This window comes from Callospermophilus lateralis, chromosome 2, assembly GCF_048772815.1.
Source record: "Callospermophilus lateralis isolate mCalLat2 chromosome 2, mCalLat2.hap1, whole genome shotgun sequence".
NCBI classification, from domain to species: domain Eukaryota; kingdom Metazoa; phylum Chordata; class Mammalia; order Rodentia; family Sciuridae; genus Callospermophilus; species Callospermophilus lateralis.
The window spans coordinates 196,156,687-196,176,416 of record NC_135306.1 but is presented as its reverse complement, the minus strand read 5'-3'; the positions used below and the strand labels follow the sequence as shown (position 1 = coordinate 196,176,416).

The 19,730-nt window shown below is 33.6% G+C and overlaps 2 protein-coding genes across 2 annotated transcripts; both read right to left on the bottom strand.

Moving 5' to 3' along the window:
• Positions 1–5,275: 5,275 nt before the first annotated feature.
• On the bottom strand, positions 5,276–6,223 carry LOC143391767 (olfactory receptor 5T7-like). The gene has a single exon (XM_076844519.2). It carries the CDS (start codon positions 6,221–6,223, stop codon positions 5,276–5,278), a length of 948 nt encoding a protein of 315 aa, XP_076700634.2.
• An 8,933-nt stretch (positions 6,224–15,156) lies between these two features.
• LOC143390468 (olfactory receptor 5T7-like) lies at positions 15,157–16,107 on the bottom strand. Its single transcript, XM_076842854.2, has one exon. The coding sequence runs from the start codon at positions 16,105–16,107 to the stop codon at positions 15,157–15,159; it is 951 nt and encodes a 316-aa protein (XP_076698969.2).
• Positions 16,108–19,730: the final 3,623 nt, after the last annotated feature.

Here is a 19,730-nt window from a genome sequence, read left to right as displayed (position 1 = left end):
CAGTTGTAAATTTAATTCAGATCTACCTCTACAAATCCAATCTCAATTGATGACAGAAAAGGCAAATTATCTTGGGCTTCATCAGCAAATTCTAAATCTGAAAATGAAGAGAGAAATGATAATACCCATTCATTAAACCCTTAGTGCAGAAACATTCTTTTTTTGTATGTTATTACACCTTTTGGAATTTCCCACATAATAATCACCAGAAAAAACATTCAGTGCCTCAACTCCCTCCAGAGTGGATTCAATTGGCCACACTGTTTTCCTGTTTCCTATAATATTTTAACTTCACTGTGTCATTGGACTCTACCCCAAGCAACACCCTTCCCCAGGAAATTAAAGCAAGTCTCAATTTTATGTTTTAGGATTTCTTAAGCCATTAAACCTAAAAGAAATGCTATGAAATAAGTAACGATCTGAAAAGTCTACAAGACTGTGTAGCAGGAATGTGACTTTTACTGTCCTTCTACAATTATATAAACAAAGAAGACCCCACAGAGTGGAAAATGTCCTATTTTCCTACCCTGTGTTGATTCATGATTACCTTTATTTTCAAATATCTTCCTCCAACATCAGCATGAAAGCACACATGCAGTAAGGAGCACACTTATTGTGTAGTAAACATAGATTCAATATTTTCCACTTTTCTTCTTTTCCAAGTAGTTTGGATTTAAATTTCTAGGAAGAACTCTTACTTCATTAGACATTAATGAATATAAGAGATTTCTACATGTGATAGTAAAGAACTGCTTATTACTTCTTCTTTGGTAACTTAAATGTCTCGTACCAAGTAACAGACTTTCCTTTGATAGCCTGGGTTCTAATGCCCAAAATACCCTTCATAATTTCTGAAATTTTCTCTTACCAAAATATCAGCAAACATAAGCCTGGGTGAATTGTAAATGTGGCAAATTTAAACTGTTTACATCCCCTGAAGGAACTGTTGAGGAACCCCACAGCAGATGTCCCAAAGGGAATAGGCCCAAATTATCTTCTGTTTTCACTGAGAAGTTTAATGATTCACTCATAACAAAGAGGAAATCATTCTAGCTGAGGGCCAAGCTGATGCTGTTTATTCAGTGAATAGTGGTCACCATCCTGTGTTTTAAATATTTTATGTTTGTATTTCCCTAAATATTGGTGATGTTGAACACACCTTTTGGCCATTTTCTTCTTTGCATGAAGTATAGTCAGTTCCTTTGATAATTTATAAATAACTGATTTTGTAACAATTGAGGTGTGACTTTTGTTTACTAATTATTTATTTACTTATGTATTTATTTTTGTGGTGCTGGGGATTTAACCCAGGGCCTTACGTATTCTGGGCTAGTGTTCTACCACTGAGTGTCATCACAGTCCTTCCTTCTATGTTTGAAAGATTGTTCACAATAGATTGCATTTTGTAAATATTTCATTTCATACCATTTTGTCACTTGCCTTTTCACTGTGCTGATTGCTTCTTTGCCTGGTAGAAGATTTTTAGTTGCATATAGTCTCACTCAACTTTTATTTATTTTTTGCTTGACTCTGATATGGCCACCAAGAAATTATGGCCATTTTGTTTTTGAGGGTTTTTGTGTTTGTTTGTTTTTGTATTTTTTAGGACTTAGGTTTAAATATTTAATTCATTTTAAGTTGATATACCTATATGGTATCATTGGAAAATCTGACTACATTATTTTGCATGTGGATATTTAGATACACTAAAACCATTTGTTGAGGATATTATCTTTTGCCAAACCTGTGTTCTTGAAATGATTGTTGAATATCAGTGGCCGTGTGTGCATGACAGTTTCTAGTTTACTGATGGTGTCTGTTGCCCAAAATCCATTTTTCATAGCAGTGCTTTATTGTAAAACTTCTTTATTTGTGTTAATAAATTCATTTTCATCTGACACATGAAAACATAAACTTATACATATTAATTGGTTAACATGTAGTGCTTCTATGTTTGTATTCATGATATAATATTTAAAGCTGGTTAGATATTTATAGGTACATATTCATATGTTGTTTCAAATAACACAATGCTCTCTTGTTCCACCCATGTTTGCCCCAAATTAAAGCATTTCATTGCTTCCTCTGTGCAAATCACATTCCATTGTGTATGTATATAGCATACTCTGTATACCTGCATCTGTTGGTGAGCACCTAAGTTTCTTCCAACTATGGCTGTTGTGAACAGTGGTGCCAATAACACTGGAGTGTAGAAGTCTCTTCAACATGCTGATTCCATCCCCTTTGAGTATGTACAAAGCAGAGGGATGACTAGAGATCATTACAGATCTATATTTTATTTTGCCATAATGCATGTTCTGACAACATTCCACCAACAGAGTGCAATTCTTCCCTTTTGTTTATGTCTTTACCTGAGCTTGTTTTCATTTGTATTTGTTTTTTGTTTCTTTGTTGGTGTTTTTGGTAACAGTCCCTTTTAGTCCTTTGAGATGACATTTTATTATGGTTTTGATTTGAAAGTCTGTCCCATGTGATGAGCGATTTTAATGCTTTCTAATTTTTCTGTTCTCCTTTTATGACTTGTTTCCAGAAATGTCAAAGTAGATCTATCATGTATTACTAGAATGGGTTATTTAGGACTTTTAGCTATTGATTTTTGACATTTTTATAGAGTCTGAACACAAACCCTTTGTCTGAGGCACAGGTTCCTTGTATTTTCTTCCACTGCACAGGTTGTATTATTATTATTATTTCCAAAGGAAAAAAGAAACACTGTAATCTTTCTATAATATTTATATATTTGGATACTCTGATTAGTGGGTTAAGGAGGGGGAGCATGGGAGGAATAGATGAATTCTAGATAGGGCATAGAGGTAGGAGGAAAAAGGAGGGGGCAAGGAATAAGCAAGGATGGTGGAATGTGATAGACATCATTACCCACAGTACATGCATGAAGACACAAATTGGTGTCAACATACTTTATATACAATCAGAGGTATGAAAAATTGTGCTGTATGTGTGTAATAAGAATTGTAATATATTCAACTGTCATTGATTTTTTAAAAAATAAATAAAATAACGAAAACCTCAAGGTGATGCAATTGTTTGCAAATAAATTCAAAGAAATATCCCCCCAAAAAATAGAAAAAAAAATTTAGAATTTTTATTACCTCTAGTTTATTTGACTCCATTATCCTTTTATAATTATCCTTTTTCATTTTGTTGCTTCTTATTTTAAATTCATTTTTTTCTGACGTAAATATGGCTATTTCTTTTCCCTTTGGATTCTATCTGCATGGAAGTCTTATTTTATTCTTAATCCACCCAACTTTACTTAGATATAAACTCAACCCCTTGTAGAGAACACATAGTAGTTTCTTGCCTTTTTAATGACTTCATACACTCTATAATTTTTATTTGTAATATTTAATCTATTTACATCTATGAATATTATGAACAGGACTTGACATCCATGTCATGGTTAAAATGATGGATACTCAGGGATCAGGTCAAGTAGGATGAATACAGGTAACTTACCACAATCTCTTTCCTCCCCTCAGACACCCAGTGAAAAACACTGGGCCAATTTGCATTTGTTTTATATTCCTTATTCTGTATTTATAGATGATTAAGGGATATTTTAATTCAAACTACTTTAATATAAATTCATGTAAAATATTCATCTTCATCTTCATCATTAAAATTGAGATACACTTACTTATGTGTAATAAGTAGGATACTCTAAATAACACTGTTACAGTGTTATTTAAATTTATTAATCCCATTTTAGAAAAATATTGTTTGGTTGTACACTGTGTAATAAGTGTATTGTCCTACTGCAATTAATGAAAAAGGAAACCCTTGAGAGAGGAATTGTGGTTACAAAATAATTTAAGAAAAATAAAGACAGATTAAGGAAGAAAAGAAAAAGTATTACTAAAACAAATTTAATAAAGATACACATGTGCAGTGAAAACTGGGTGTATTGGAAGCAGGTTAAAGATGACCATGGTACAGGGTCCCAGAATGTTCATTCTTGGGCCGTGGTAACAAGGAGCCATGCCATCTGCAAGAGATTTTCAGAGTGGTGGAATCAAGAACAGAGCCAACGCTGAACAGGGGCCAGGGCTGTAGTGAATCTCATCATGACAGATGTGTGCTCAATTCTGTCAAGGACAAAATCTATCCTCCAGTTGTACCTTATTCCCTGAATTGTGCTTTTATTTTGTCATTTTTATAGTTAAGTATAATCTTCAAACTGCTAATGTCTATTTCAATTGCCTGTGAGGAATTAAAGAATGGCTTTATGTCTATGCTATGGAAGACACGATAAAAGAAGAAATTCACCCTCACCAGTCATGCCAAAGATGTGACTCTGGAATGTGAGTAGGCTATCTTTGGTGTCTGAACAATAGATTGAAACATTTTTGCATAGAAATAAGGATAGAGGAGATTGTGTTGAACTGCATTCAGTTATCTATAATCCCATGGAAAATGTCCTAGGTTTATGGAAATGGTGACTTTTTTCCTGTGGTTTAACATAGTACTTGATTAAGGTAGTTGATATGATGAAATTATTCATAAATACAAATAATATAGTCCATACATTATAATTTAGAAAGAAAAAATAAAAAGAATATTTAAAAATCACATAAATAAATGCAAGTTTTTGATTAGAGTTTTGGACATTTCACTTAGTAACTGTGAGAAAAATAAAAGGAGACACAAATACAAGATGCAGAGCCAGGAAAGGGAAAGAATGAGCGGCTGCCCCTCCAAACAGCCATGTTTATTTATATCAAAAGTTACATTAGGTTGTTAGTACCATGACTACATTATTGTCTAGTATTCCTTTAATCCCACATGCTAGATAACTGAGATCAAAGTTCAGGCTAATTAAGACACAGAGCCCTTTTCTCCAAGGATATTACCATAGTAACTAGATACTGCACCTTTATAGTTATCTTACTAGCTTCAAGGAGAAACTGCTGAGCATTCTAAGTGTGGGAAACAGAGTACCTGTGACCTCCCACCTCTGGAGTTTGCTCACCAGAGGAATGTTTCCCTGTATTTTTCCACTGTCAGAATACCCGTAAGTATCAGTTTGATGTACATACATATGTGTGTACATATATAAGTATGAACAAAGCAAAAAGGAAATGGATGATTCCACATTTACAACAACACACACACATAATTAGTATTTCAAATATCCACAAATAGTAGAATTACATCAATACAAGGAGACAAATATTTTCAGGAACTCAATGATACTGTCAAACAGATCATTCTCAGTTTGTTCAATGAATTTCTACTATAAAAAACAAACTTTATTGATAAGTTGATTATTCCCAAACACATTCCTCATTGCTCGTTTAATATCTTTGTTCCTCAAACTGTAGATGAGAGGATTCAGCATGGAAATAAAAATGGTGTAAAATATTGAAACTACCATTTCATGCTCAAAAGCAGAGTTGGTTGTTGGTCTCACATACATGAATACAGCAGTACCATAAAAAATGGACACTACAGTTAAGTGAGAACCACAGGTAGAAAAGACTTTCTGTTTTTTTTCAGCAGAGCGTATTCTCAGAATAGTCAACAGAATAAAACCATAGGAGATCAGGATAATTAATATAGTACATAACTGAATAGAGCCAGCAAAATAGAAGAGCAGAAGCTGATTGTGGCGAGTGTCAGAACAGGAAATTGCAAGGAGAGGAGGGATGTCACAGAAGATGTGGTTGATTATGTTGGATCCACAGAAGGACAGGCTGAAAGTGGCTGTGGTGTGTGTTACAGCGTGCAGAATTCCACCAACACAGGAAGCCACGATGAGTGGCACATAGACCCTGGGTGACATGCTCACTGAATACAGAAGTGGGTTGTAGATGGCCACATAGCGGTCATAAGCCATGGCAGCCAACAGAAAGCACTCTGTGGTTCCACAGGTTACAGCAAAAAACATCTGGGCTGCACATGCACCAAAGGAAATGGTTTTCTCCCTTGACAAAAAGTCTACCAACATATTTGGAGTGATAACAGACGAATAGCAGGCATCTATGGAAGACAGTACACTCAGAAAATAGTACATTGGGTTGTGCAGCCGGGAATCCCCAATGACCAGTACAATCAGTCCTAAATTTCCCATGAGAGTAAAAAGGTAAACTGCTAGAAACAGGAGGAAGAAGAAGATCTGCAGTTCAGGATTGTCAGTGAAGCCCCTCAACACAAATACAGTTACTTCAGTGACATTCTTCATGCTGAAATCTAATGGAACACACTTGAAGATGATCATAAATTGACAGCTGATGATACTAGGAAGTTTGAACAACACCGTGACTGTAAGAAACATGAACCATGCTTATAAATGTGTATGATTGTATTTTGACAGTGTATAATTTCCAAACACAATATCAGAAGAAATGTGAATCAACTGATTTGGAGTTATGGGTATTAACACAGTTACACATTGTACCATTTTCCTTAAATGATCAGGTCCAGTGGTTATTGTACCATTGTTTCATTAGCTCTTTCCATATAAAACCACACTAAAGCAAGAAGAGTGTAGCTAAAATGTGTGTGTGTTTGTTGCATTATGTAGAATTTTAATTTTTTTCCAATGTTTTGCTCTGACATACCTCCTCAAGTATGCCAATATAAAATATATGTATTTGATAAATATATGAATATATTTGATACATATATAAATATACATATCTAAACATAAATAGACATCTGTATTTTTGATATATATTTAATTAATATATTTTTTAAGTTTATACTTTCAATATATTTGAGTATTCAAAAATACTTATTTGAAAAGTGTATATACTTGATAAATATATATTTAATAGATATACTATATATGTATAGATATATATGTACTTGAGATGTTATGTCAGAGGCAAATCGTGGAATAAAATCAGAATTCTACATCTTTCAGCAATTGCATTCAATGATTTTCCATAAAACATTCATGCAAAGAATCTGCACCCTAACATATATTTTACAAGATTGAAGGAAATATTAAGGGACAAAAAACTTTGTTTCAAAAAGTGTGTGTTTACACAGTATTCTCTGGGGATTAATTGCATTCAATCACACAAGGCTGTCATATTTTTCCTGGACCTACACTTTATATCCCTGAATTTTTCTTCAGAGAATAAAAAGCCCTGTGCGTTGGATTATTTGTGCGAAAAACAAAAAACAAAAAACAAAAAACACTCATATACTCGTGAAAATTACTATTCCATTTTCTATGTTACAGGGGGCTTAATTTCACTCTAAAGAAATTATATGTTTTCAGCTAAATTCTTCTTGAAAGAAGCATGTCTTCTGTATGCTAAGATAGTGATATTATTTGATATGCACATGCTCAAAGGAATCAGTTACTTGGGGAGCCTAACTGTGATTCTTAAAGAAAATACAAAATCAAATTATAAATCTAATCTAGGTCTACTTCAACAAATCCAACTCAATTAATAATAGAAAACACCAATTATATTGGGTTTCATCAGCAAATACTGAGTCTGCAAAAGAGGAGAAAATTGATAATACCCATTTGTGTAACTCTTGGTACAGAAATGTTCCTGTGTGCATGTTATGCTCTTTTACCTTTTGTGACTTTTTTTTTTTTTTAGGGAAATAGTATCAGTCTTATTATTTGTATCTCTGAAAGCAGATATGAATGTTTTCTTTTTTTTATTAGTTGTTCAAGACAATACAATGATCTTGACATATCATACATTTGATTCAATTAGGGTATGAATTCTCACCAGACACAACATTCAATGCCAGATCTCCCTCCAGAGTGGATGCATTTCACAAAACTCTTTTCCTGTCTCCTTTTAATACCTTAGTTTCACTGTGCCACTGGACTATGCCACAAGCAATACCCTTTCCCAGGAAATTAAAGCAAGTCTCAATTTTATGTTTTTGGGTTTTGTAAGCCATTAAACCTAACAGAAATGCTATGAAATACAGAGAGTTCTGAAGAGACTACGAGATTATGTAGTAGGTATGTGACTTTTACCAATACAGTCCTTTTACAACTATACCAACATAGAAGACCCCACAGAGTGGAAAATGTCCTGTTTTCTTACCCTCTGTTGATAGATTCATGATTGTCTTACTGCGAACTATCTTCCTTCATCATCTGCATGAAAGCACATACACAATAAGAAGCTCACTTGTAGTGTAGTAAACATAGGTTTGATATTTTCCACTTTTCTTTTTTTTTTTTTTTTCCAGGTAGTTGGGGTTTAAATTCCTAGTCAGAACTCTTAATAAATTAAATCTTAATAAATATAAGTGATCCACACATGCAAAAGAAAGAACTACTTTTTGCTGCTTCTTTGGTAGCTTAAATGATTGGTACCAAATAATAGACCTATACTCGCTAGCCTACATTCTAGTGCCAAAATATCTTTCAAAATATTTGAAATTTTCTCTTACCAAAGGATCAGCAAATAGAAGCTTGGGTGAACTGTAAATGTGGAAAATTTAAACTTCTTATATCCCCTGAAGGAACTGTTAAGGGAGCCCACAGCAGAGGTTCCAAAGGGAATAGACCCAAATCACCTTCTGTTTCCACAGAGCAGTTTAATGATTTGCTTCATAACAAAAAGTAAATAATTCTGGTTGAGGCCCAAGCTGATGCTCTTTATTGAGTGAATAGTGTTCTCTGTTCTGTGTTTTAAATATTTCATGTTTGCTTTTCCCTAACTATTGGTGATGTTGAACATCTTGTCCACATATATTTTGGCCATTTTCTTCTTTACATAAAGTATAGTCAGATCCTGTGATTATTTTTAAATTAGTGATTGTGTAATATTTTATAGATTACTTTTACTTATTAATAAATTTACTTACTTAGTTATTCATTTTTGTGATGCGGTGGATGGAACCCAGGGCCTTATGTATTCTGGCCTAGTGTTCTACCACTGAGCCTCATCCCAGTCCTTCCCTATATGTTTTTTTATATTCATTTCATATTAGATTACAGTTTGTAAATATTTCATTCCATTTATCATCTGCCTTTTCACTGTGCTAATTGATTCTTTGCCTGGAAGAATATTTTTAGTTGCATAAAGAGTCACTCACCATTTTTTCTTCCCGCTTAGCTTTCTATGGTCATGAAGAAATTATGGCCATTATCTGTTATGAATATCTTTTTTCACGGCTTAGGATTAAATATTTAATTCATTTTAAGTTGATATACCTACATGGCATAGTTGGAAAGTCTGACTACATTCTTTTGCATGTGGATATTTGGATGTACTAAAACAGTTTGTTGAGGATACTATCTTTTGCCAAATGTGTATTCTTGAAATCATTGTTGAATATCACTGGCCCTATATGCATGGCTTTGTTTCTAGTTTGCTGATTGTGTTTCATTGCCCAAAATTTATTTTTCATGGCAGTACTTTATTTTAAAAACATCTCTTAGTTATGTAAATAAATTCATTTTAATCTGACACATGAAAACATAAACTTTTACATATTAATTAATTGGTTAACATGTAGTGCTTCTCTGTATTCATGATATAATATTTAAAGCTGGTTAGACATTTATGATATTTATAGATATATATTTATATGTTGTTTCAGATAATACAATGATCTCCTATTCCACCCATGTTGTTCCAAATTAAAGCATTTCATTGCTTCCTCTGTGTAGATCACATTCCATTGTGTATGTATATAGCATACTCTGTATACCTACATCTATCGGTGAGCACTTAGGTTGCTTTCAGCTGTGGCTATTGTGAACAGTGGTGCCAATAACACTGGAGTATAGAAGTCTCTTCAACATGATGATTCCATTTCCTTTATATGTGCAAAGCAGAGGGATGACTAGAGATCATTACAGTTCTATATTTTATTTTCCTATAATGCATGTTCTGACAACAGTCCATCAGCAGAATATAAGCCTTCCATATTGTTCATGTCTTTACCTGAGCTTGTTTTCATTTTTCTTTTTTTTATTTGTTTGTTGCTATTTTTGGTAATAGTCCCTTTTACTCTTTTGAGATGACATTTCTTTATGGCTTTGATTTGAACCTCCCAGGTGATAAGTGATACTGAACATTTTTTTTTCATTTTTCTGTTCTCCATTTATATATCCTCTTTTCAGAAATGTCAAAATAAATCTATCATTCATTTCTAATATGGGTTATTTGGGACCTTTAGCTATTGATATTTTTACATTGTTTATGGAGTCTGGGCATTTACCCCTTGTAGGATGTATATATTGATTGCTTGTATTTTCTTCTACTCCACAGGTTGTCTGTTCCCTCTGACGAGCATTTCCTTCACTTCACAAAAACTTTATGGTTTGAAATAATACTATTTGTCTACTTATAATTTTCTTTTGTGCTTCTGAGGTCTTCCTAGGAAATTCTTTCCCTTTTCAATGTTCTGAAGTATCTCCCCTACATAATCTTCTGGTAGTTTCTTCTTTCCAGGTCTTCCATTTAAGTCTTTAAACCATTTCAAGTTGATTTTAGTAAAAGGAGAGATACGCATCCAGTTTTATTCTTCTGAATGAACATACCCTCTTCTACAAGCAGTTTTTCTTGCAAAGACTCTCTTTTTCCCTAAAGTCTTCTTAGCTCTTCTTTTGAAGCTCTGGTAGCATGAGATGCATGGGGTCAGTTAGTCTCTCTGATCTGTCCCTGTCTGCTGAAGATCTGTTTTTAGGCTAAATATAGATCATCTGATTGTTGTAGCTTTGTAATATCTTTTGAAATAAGGCTATGTAATGACTCTCACTTTACTGATGGCTTTTGCTGTTGGGGTGTGAGTATTTGTGAGTTTGTGTGTGTGTGTGTTTCTATATAAATCTTGGGCAACTTTTTCTAGTCCTGTGAATTAGTACAATGGTATTGTAGCTGGCCAGACACCCATCCAAAAGATCCTTGCCATAATTAAGATTTTCCTCTTGTCAGATCAACAGGTTGTCTGCCAAGGTTATTATGGTTGGTAGTTTCCTCTTTCTTGTAAATGCCAGGTTTGCACACAAAAGGTGTGACAGAGTTAGTCTGCAAGCTTGTTGTACAAAAAAAGATATTATCTCTGTTTTCTTGGTAAAAACTTGCAAAACCTGTGTCTGATCTAGAGAATAGAAGAGAAAGAACTTGTTATGTGAACCTCCAAGAATCTATCCCACTCGATATGAAGTTCAAAGAATTCCCAAAAGCTTTTTGAGAGGAAGAATCCTTAGGCGAGAGCCACCTCTGAATCCTGCAGTCAATTATCCTGCTACCTGAAGTTTTCTCAGGTGTCCAGCCTATTTTGTCCTACTTCAGTATCTTCATAGGAATTCCCTTAAATCTATGAACCTTTTGGAATATCGTGGATATTTTAAGATTATTTTTTCTCCCAGCATAGGGATATGGGATTTTTTTCCATTTTACTGTGACTTTAATTTATTTCATTAATATTCCATAGTGTTCACTTTAGGGATTTTTCACTTGGTTCGTTAATATTTTTCCTAAATTTTTATTTATATTTGTAGCCTTTGTGAATACTACTTCTCTCCTCATTTCCATTTCAGATGATTTTGTTATAAGCAAAGACCCTAGGTTTTGTGTTCTGCAACATTGGTGCATTTTTATTAGTTCTAAGAGTATTTTGCTGCAATCCTTTAGATTTTCTATGTATCAGATCATGTTGCTACAAGCAGTTGCAGTTTGACTTCTTCTTTCCCATTAAGGTGTCTTTTGTGTTTTTTTCATGCCTGGTCATTCTGACTGGTGAAAAAAAAAATGGAGGAAGTGGGCACTCTTGTTTCAGATCATGGAAAGGGAGATTCAGCTTTTTGTCTTTCAGTATCACATTAGCAACTGGTTAGTTGCATATGGTCTTCATGATATTGAGGTCTATTCTCTTCCATTTCTGCATGACCAGTGTTTTTATTTTGTGGAACACATTTTCTGTACATGTGGAGATAATCATACTTAGGGTTTTTTATGTTAATTCTGGTGCTAATGTATAGCACATTCATAGAGTTTCATATATTGACACATGCTTGAATCCCTGAGAATAATCTCAGATGATAATACTGAAAAAGCTATTTAACATGGTGCTGCTTTTGACTTGTTGTAATTTTGTTGAGCATTATTGTATCTTTTTTGATCGAGGATATTAGGCAAAACTATGTCAGGTCCTTGTAAGGTTGTGATGTCAGGGCATTGCTTATTTCATAGAATGTGTTAGAAAAAATTCCTCTCTCTTTTATTTTTTGGAACAAAGTTAGTGTTAGTTATCCTTCAACTCTTAGAAACCAGAAGGTAAATATTTTCTCCTGAAATTTTCTTTGATAAAATATTTTCACTATTTTTTCAAATTTAGACTTGACCATAAAATCTCTGGTGACACTTTGTATTTCTGAGGTGTCATATGGAATTACCTCCCACTTTTTTCCCCCCACAATGGTTTAAACCCAGAGCCTGAGCATGCTAGGCAAGTGTTCAACCACTGAGTTATATCCCTATTCCCTATTTATCCATTATTTTATTTAATTAAATATTTTGTTGCTTTTCTTAGTCTAAGTATGGGTTGGTTAATATTTCTGATCATTTTAAAAAAACTATCAACAAATTTTATTGATAGTTTGTAATCGTATTGGTCTCAGTACCATTTATTTAGGTTCTACTCTTTATCATTTATTTCCTTCTAACATTTTCTTTTTCTTCTTTTTATTCCTCTTCCTTGTGATGTACTGATAGGGTGTTTGTGTTTTTTCTAATTTTTGATGTAAGTATTGCTTGGTATAAACTCAGCACTTCATATTGATTTTCCATATCCCAAGGTTTGTTTTTTTGTGTTCCATCTGTATCTTAATTTATTTCATGGAACATTTAAATTTTTTCATGAGTTCTCCCTTGATCCATTAGTTTATTGAAAGTGATTTCAGTTTCACGTAATTTTATATTGTCCAAAGTATATCTTTTCAATAATATCTATATTTCTTGTATTTTGAATGGAAAACATATGACTTTGATTACAACATTTGTTCATACTTTTCTGTAGTTGATCATGTAATGTGTTCTGCAGAACATACCATGTGCTGATGAGATGGATGTGTAGTCTTCAAGTGTTGCATAGAATTTTCTGTAGATGTTGGGTCTGCTTTGTTCAACAAACATTTTGACTTTTGCTTCTCCATTAATTTTCATCCTAAATTGTATATCCATTGTTGAAAAATGGAGCATTAAATTTTCCTAGGATTATGTTATTACAGTATTATTATCTTTAAAGAAAAAGACAATGTAATCTCTCTTTAATATTTATATTTACTTGGGTTCTTTGATTTTGGATACATAAATATTTAGAATTCTATTGCCACTAGTTGAAATGACCCTTTTATCATTTTATAATAATTGTATTCTCATTGCTTCTTATTTTAAGTACATTTTATCTGTTGCAAATATCCTTACTTCTTTTCTCTTGTGGATTCCAACTGCAAGGGATGTCTTCCTTTATTCTTAAATACAAACCCAAGCATTTACTTAGATATAAAGTTGACCCCCTGAAAGAAACATATAGTAGGTTCTTGTTTTGTAATGCCTTCACTCACTGTATATCTTTTAATTGGAAAATTTTTTTATTTTATTTTATTTTATAATATCATTGTACAGTGTTTTATTTTTTTATTTTTTTTTATTGGTTGTTCAAAACCCTACAAAATCCATTTACATCTCTTATAATCAGCAGAGTGACTTTGCCTCCTTGTCATAGCTAAAATGATGAATAGGCAGAAATCCGATCAAGCAGGATAAACACAGGCAACTTACCCCAATCTCTATCCTCCCCCTCACATATCCAGTTGGGGAAAAAATGGGAAATTTGCTGTTTTTTGCTTTTCTTATTTTATATTTTCATAGGTGTTTAAGGGAAATTTTTCATGTAAATTACCTTGGTATAAATTTATGTATAATTTAATTATAATCCCCTTCATCTGGGGGATTATCATTATAATTGAGATACCCTTATTTATGTGCAATAAGTAGGATATTCAGTATTGTCTGTTACAGTGTTATTTAAATTTATCAATCCAATTTAAGAAAAAAAATATCTTTTGGTTGAACTCTGTATAATGAATGTATTGTCCTACTGCAATGAATAAAATAGAAAACACTTGAGAGAGGATATAGAGTTACAAATAATTTAAAATAATAAAAAAAGATGGAAGAAAAGAAAAAAATCACTGAAACAAATTTAATGGAGACATATCTGTGCTATTGGAAGCAGGTTTAAAGATAAACACATTAGAGATCACAGAACGTTCATTATTGTATCTGGGTGACAAGAAGCCATGCCGTCTGCAAGAGCTTCTCAGGATGGTAGAATCAAGAACAGAGCCAAAGCTGAGCAGGGGCCAAGGCTGTATGTAGGGAATCTCATCATGAGAGATGTGTGCTGAGTTATGGAAAGAACACAATCTATCATCCAGGTGTACATTATTCTCTGAAGTGTGCTTTTGTTTTGTTATTCTCATGTTTAAGTATAAACTTGAAAACTGCTAACATCTATTTCAATTGTCTGAGAGGAATTAAAGAAAGGCTTCATCTCTATATTAAGGAAGACACAATAAAAGAAGAAGAAATTCACTTCACCGATCATGCCAGGGATGTAATTCTAGAATGTGAGCATGTTATCTTTGGTGTCTGAACCACAAGGCTGAATAGATTGTTGGATAGAAATAAGGATTCAGCAGATTGCTTTGACTGCATTCAGGTACCTATGATTCCATGGAAGATGTCCTGGGCTTATGGCAATAGTGACTTTTTTTTTCCTTTGGTTTAACATAGTTCTTGACCAAGTTGGTTGACATGATAAAATTATTCATCAACACAAATAATATAGTCCATACTTTATAATTTAGGCAGAAAACAATATACAGAATATTGAAAACTACATAAATAAATTCAAGTTTGCTTTGCAGTTTGGGACATTTCACTTAGTATCAGCATGATGTACATACATATGTGTATACAAATTTAAGTATGAACATAGTAAAAAGGAAATAGATGATTCTACATTTAGAACAACACAAAACACAAATGACCATTATTACTATTTCAAATGTTCACACATAGTACAATCACATCAATACAAGGAAACAAATATTTTCAGGAACTCTATGGTATTGTCAAATGTATCATTCCCAATTTGTTTAATGAATGTCTATTGAGAAAAACAGAGTTTATTGATAGGCCAAATATTCCCAAACATTTTCTGCATTCCTGCTTTTACATCTTTGTTCCTCAAACTGTAGATAAGGGGATTCAACATGGAAATAAAAGTGGTGTAAAATATTGAAACTACCATGTCATGCTCCAAAGCATAGTTGGATGTTGGTCTTACATAAATGAATACAGCAGTGCCATGAAAAATGCACACGACAGTTAAGTGAGAGCCACAGGTAGAAAAGACTTTCCTCTTCCCTTCAGCAGAGCGTATTCTCAGAATAGCCAGCAGAATGAAACCATAAGAGATCAGGACAATTAGTATAGTACATATCTCAATAGAGCCAGCAAAGTAGAAGAGCAGTAGCTGATTGGGGTGAGTATCAGAACAGGAAATTGCAAGGAGAGGAGGGATGTCGCAGAAGATGTGGTTGATTATGTTGGATCCACAGAAGGACAGGCTGAAAGTGGCTGTGGTGTGTGTTATAGCATGTAAAATTCCACTAACAAACGAAGCCACAATGAGTGGCACATAGACCCTGGGTGACATGCTCACTGTATACAGAAGTGGGTTGTAGATGGCCACATAGCGGTCATAAGCCATGGCAGCCAACAGAAAGCACTCTGTGGTTCCACAGGTTACAGCAAAAAACATCTGGGCTGCACAGGCACCAAATGAAATGGTTTTCTCCCTTGATAAAAAGTCTACCAACATATTTGGAGTGATAACAGAGGAATAGAAGTCATCTATGGAAGACAGTACACTCAGAAAATAGTACATTGGGTTGTGCAGCCGGGAATCCCCAATGACCAATAAAATCAGTCCTAAATTTCCCATGAGAGTAAAAAGGTAAATTGTTAGAAACAGGAGGAAGAAGAAGATCTGCAGTTCAGGATTGTCAGTGAAGCCCTTCAACACAAATACAGCTACTTCAGTGACATTCTTCATGCTGAAGTCTCATGGAACACACTTGAAGATGACCAAAAAAATCACAGGTGATTACTAGGAAAGAATAAACAGCACTGTGACTGGAATGAACATGAGCCATGATCAATTATGTACAATTTTGTGTGTGTGTGTGTGTGTGTGTGTGTGTGTGTGTGTGAACAATGTATAATTTCCAAGCAGCAGAGTAGAAGACAATGTGAATCAATCGTTCATGCCAGTCACTGCAGAAGCATGGGAAAGTTATTGGTGTTCATACAAGAAGGATTTTATGTCATTTTTAAAAGTAATCATATCAACTGGTTAATATACCACTGAGTTGCAGTAGGCCTTTTTTAAAATAACATTAGTACAAGAACTGAATAGCTAAAAAAAACCCATATATTTGATATCTACATACTGGAGATATGTCAGCACAAATCCTTTCCACAATTGAATAAAATTATTTCATATAAACTCCTCATCTATATTATCAGAACACTAATTAATTTTAAAGGATTGCAGAAATATTTAGGGATGAATAACTATTGCTTAAATAGGTAGTTTTAAATAGGTAGTTTTGAGAGAGTATTATCTGGGGTTAAATATTATTAAATCACACTTAGGATTTTGATATTTTTTCTGTGCCCACACTTTATAATCCTGAATTCTTTGTTTTTAACTAGGGATTGAATACAGGGTTTTTTAACCACTGAGCCACATCCCAGCCCCCCCCCCCTTTTTTTTTATTTGATATAGGATATTTCTAAATTGCTTTGGGCCTGACTAATTTGTTGAGGCTGTCTGTGGAGTTGAGATTCTCCTGCCTCATTCTCCTGAGTTGCTGAGATTACATGTGAATCCCTCTGCACCTGGCTCCTCTATTATGCTTTAGAGAATAAAACACTTTTTGAAATGAGTGATAAAATAAAACATATTTGAAAATTACCACAAATCCTATTTTCTTTTGATTTATAAATTATATTTCAACTATAATCTTCTGGAGACTGACATTTATCCTAAATAACAAAATAAATATTATAATCTTTATAAGTAAGTGAATATCTGCATATATTCAATGCAATAGAAGAGAGAATAACTATGATTTTTGAAGATAGTATAAGATCAAGTTATAAATCTAATCTAAATCCACTTTTACAAATCCAATCCCAGTTGAAGATAGAAAGCACTGATTAGCTTGGGCTTCATGAGCAAACACTGTATCTTCAAAAGAGGAGACAAATGATAATACTCACTTACTGAGCTCTTGGTGCAGAAAAGTTCCTATGTATTTTATGCTATTTCACCCTTTGTGACTTTGACAGATAATAATTGCTTGAGATCAGATTCAGTGCCAGATCTCCCTCCAGAGTGGATGCACTTGGCAGACTATTTTTCTGCTTCCTTTAATATCTCGACTTCTTTGTGTCACTGGACTCTGCCCCAAGTAACAACATCCTGATCTGGGAAATTAAAGCAAGTCTCAATTTGATGTTTTAGGATTTTTTAAAGTCATCAAAACTAGCAAATGGTATAAAATAAGTATTGATCTGTGGAGACTACCATATTACGTGCAAAGATTATTACAAAATTTGTTCCCTTTGGAAAAAACAGAAGGCACCACAGAATTGAAGTTAACATCAGTGCCTTCTTACCCTGTGTTGAGAGTCTTGATTGTCCTTTCATTGAACTCTCTGCATCCATCATCAGCATGAAAGCACACACACATTAAGAAGCACACTCATTGGTGTAATAATGTACATTTAATATTTTTAATTCATCTTTTTCCCCCTAAAATTTAGTGTTTAAATTTCTAGGCAGAACACTTAGTAAATCATATCTTAATGAGTATAAGTGACCTACACGTGCAATAGGCAAGAACTGAAATGTTTAGTATTATCGTTAGTACTAAAATGTCTAGTACTGAATAATTGACATGTCCTTGAAATTCTAGGTTCTAGCGCCCAAAATACCCTTCAGAATTTCCGTAATTTTCTTACCAAAGGATCAGCAAATGCAAGCTTTAGTGCAATGCGACTGAGGCATATTTAAACTGTTTATGCCCAATGAAGACACTGTTGATGAAGCCTACAGCCTATGCCCCACAGGGAATATGCCCCAATTATCATTTGTTTCCACAGAGGAATTTATTTGTTTCATAACAAAAAAAAGTAAATCATTCTGGCTAAGGACCAACCTTATGCTGTTTATTGTGTGAATAGTGTTCTCTGTCCTGTGATTTGATTGTTTCAGATTTGTATTTCCATAATTAGTGATGTTGAACATCTTTTTCACACAACCTTTAACCATTTTCTTCTTTGCATAAAGTACACTCAATACCTGTGATTATTTAGAAATAAAATATGTTTGTTATTGTGTTTTAGAAAATCCTTGTGTTTTTTCATACTCATTTTGTATCAGATTATGATTTGCAAATATTTCATCCCTTTTTGTCACTTGTCTTTTTTTCTGCTGATTGCTTCTTTGCTTTGCTGAAGCTTTTTAGTTGGGTGTAGGCTTGCATGCCTAATTTTGATTTTGATACTTGGGTTTGGTGTGGTTCTCCCAAAATTATGGTCAGCTCCATGATCCTGAAACTTTTATCTTATGCATTTTTCTTTTAGGACTTATGTTTAACCTTCAATCCAGATTAAATTGATACAACTACACAATGTAGTTGGAAGATCTGACTGCATTCTTTAGCATGTGCCTATTTAGTATTACTCAAACCTTTTGCTAGTCATACTGTTCTTTCTCATCTGTAGATTTCACACCATTGTTGAGCATCAGTGGAAATAACAAGTGTGGTTTTGTTTCTAGTAGCCAATTGTGTTCCTTGCTCAAAATTTATTTTTCATGGTAGTATCTTATTTTAAAAATTTCTTTCGGTTGGGTTAGTAAATTCTTAAAACATAAAACAAAATTATACATATTAATGGGGTACCATTTAATGTTTTATGAGTCCTAATATAATGCTTGTATCATGTAAAATATTGATCTCCTCATTTATCATTTCTTTAAAGTGAAACATACAAAATACTTATAGTTTTTGTCTGTCTTTGTTATTGACTATCACCCCCACTATGCAATAGCACTGCAGAATCTACTATTTTTTTGTCTTTCTATAATGACACATTGAGCAATATGTCCTCACCCCGCCTCATCCTACTACCCTGCCCCCTAGTAAACAATATTCTCCTTTCATCTTCTTGAGATTAACTAGTTTATTTGCCACATTTAAGTGAGAAAAAGAGGTACTTGACATTTTTTATTTGTTTATTTTCAATAATATAATGATCTCCTGTTCCATCCATGTAGTTCCAAATAGCAGGTTTCCCTTCCTTTCTGGGGTAAGATAATATTCCATTGTCCATGTGCTTGAGGTTTCTGTACACCTGTATCAGTTGGTGAGCACTTGGGGTGCTTCTAGCTTGTGGCTATTGTGAAGAGTGGTGCAAAGAACATTGGAGTGTAGACATCTCTTCAACATGCTGATTCCAATCCTTTGCATTTGTGTTCAGCAGGGGATGACTAAATAACATTGCAGGAATATTTTTCATTTTCTGCGATCCTCCATATAGTTAGCATTCTGCATATTCTGACTTATATTCCCACCAACAGTGTACAAGTCTTCCCTTTTATTCATA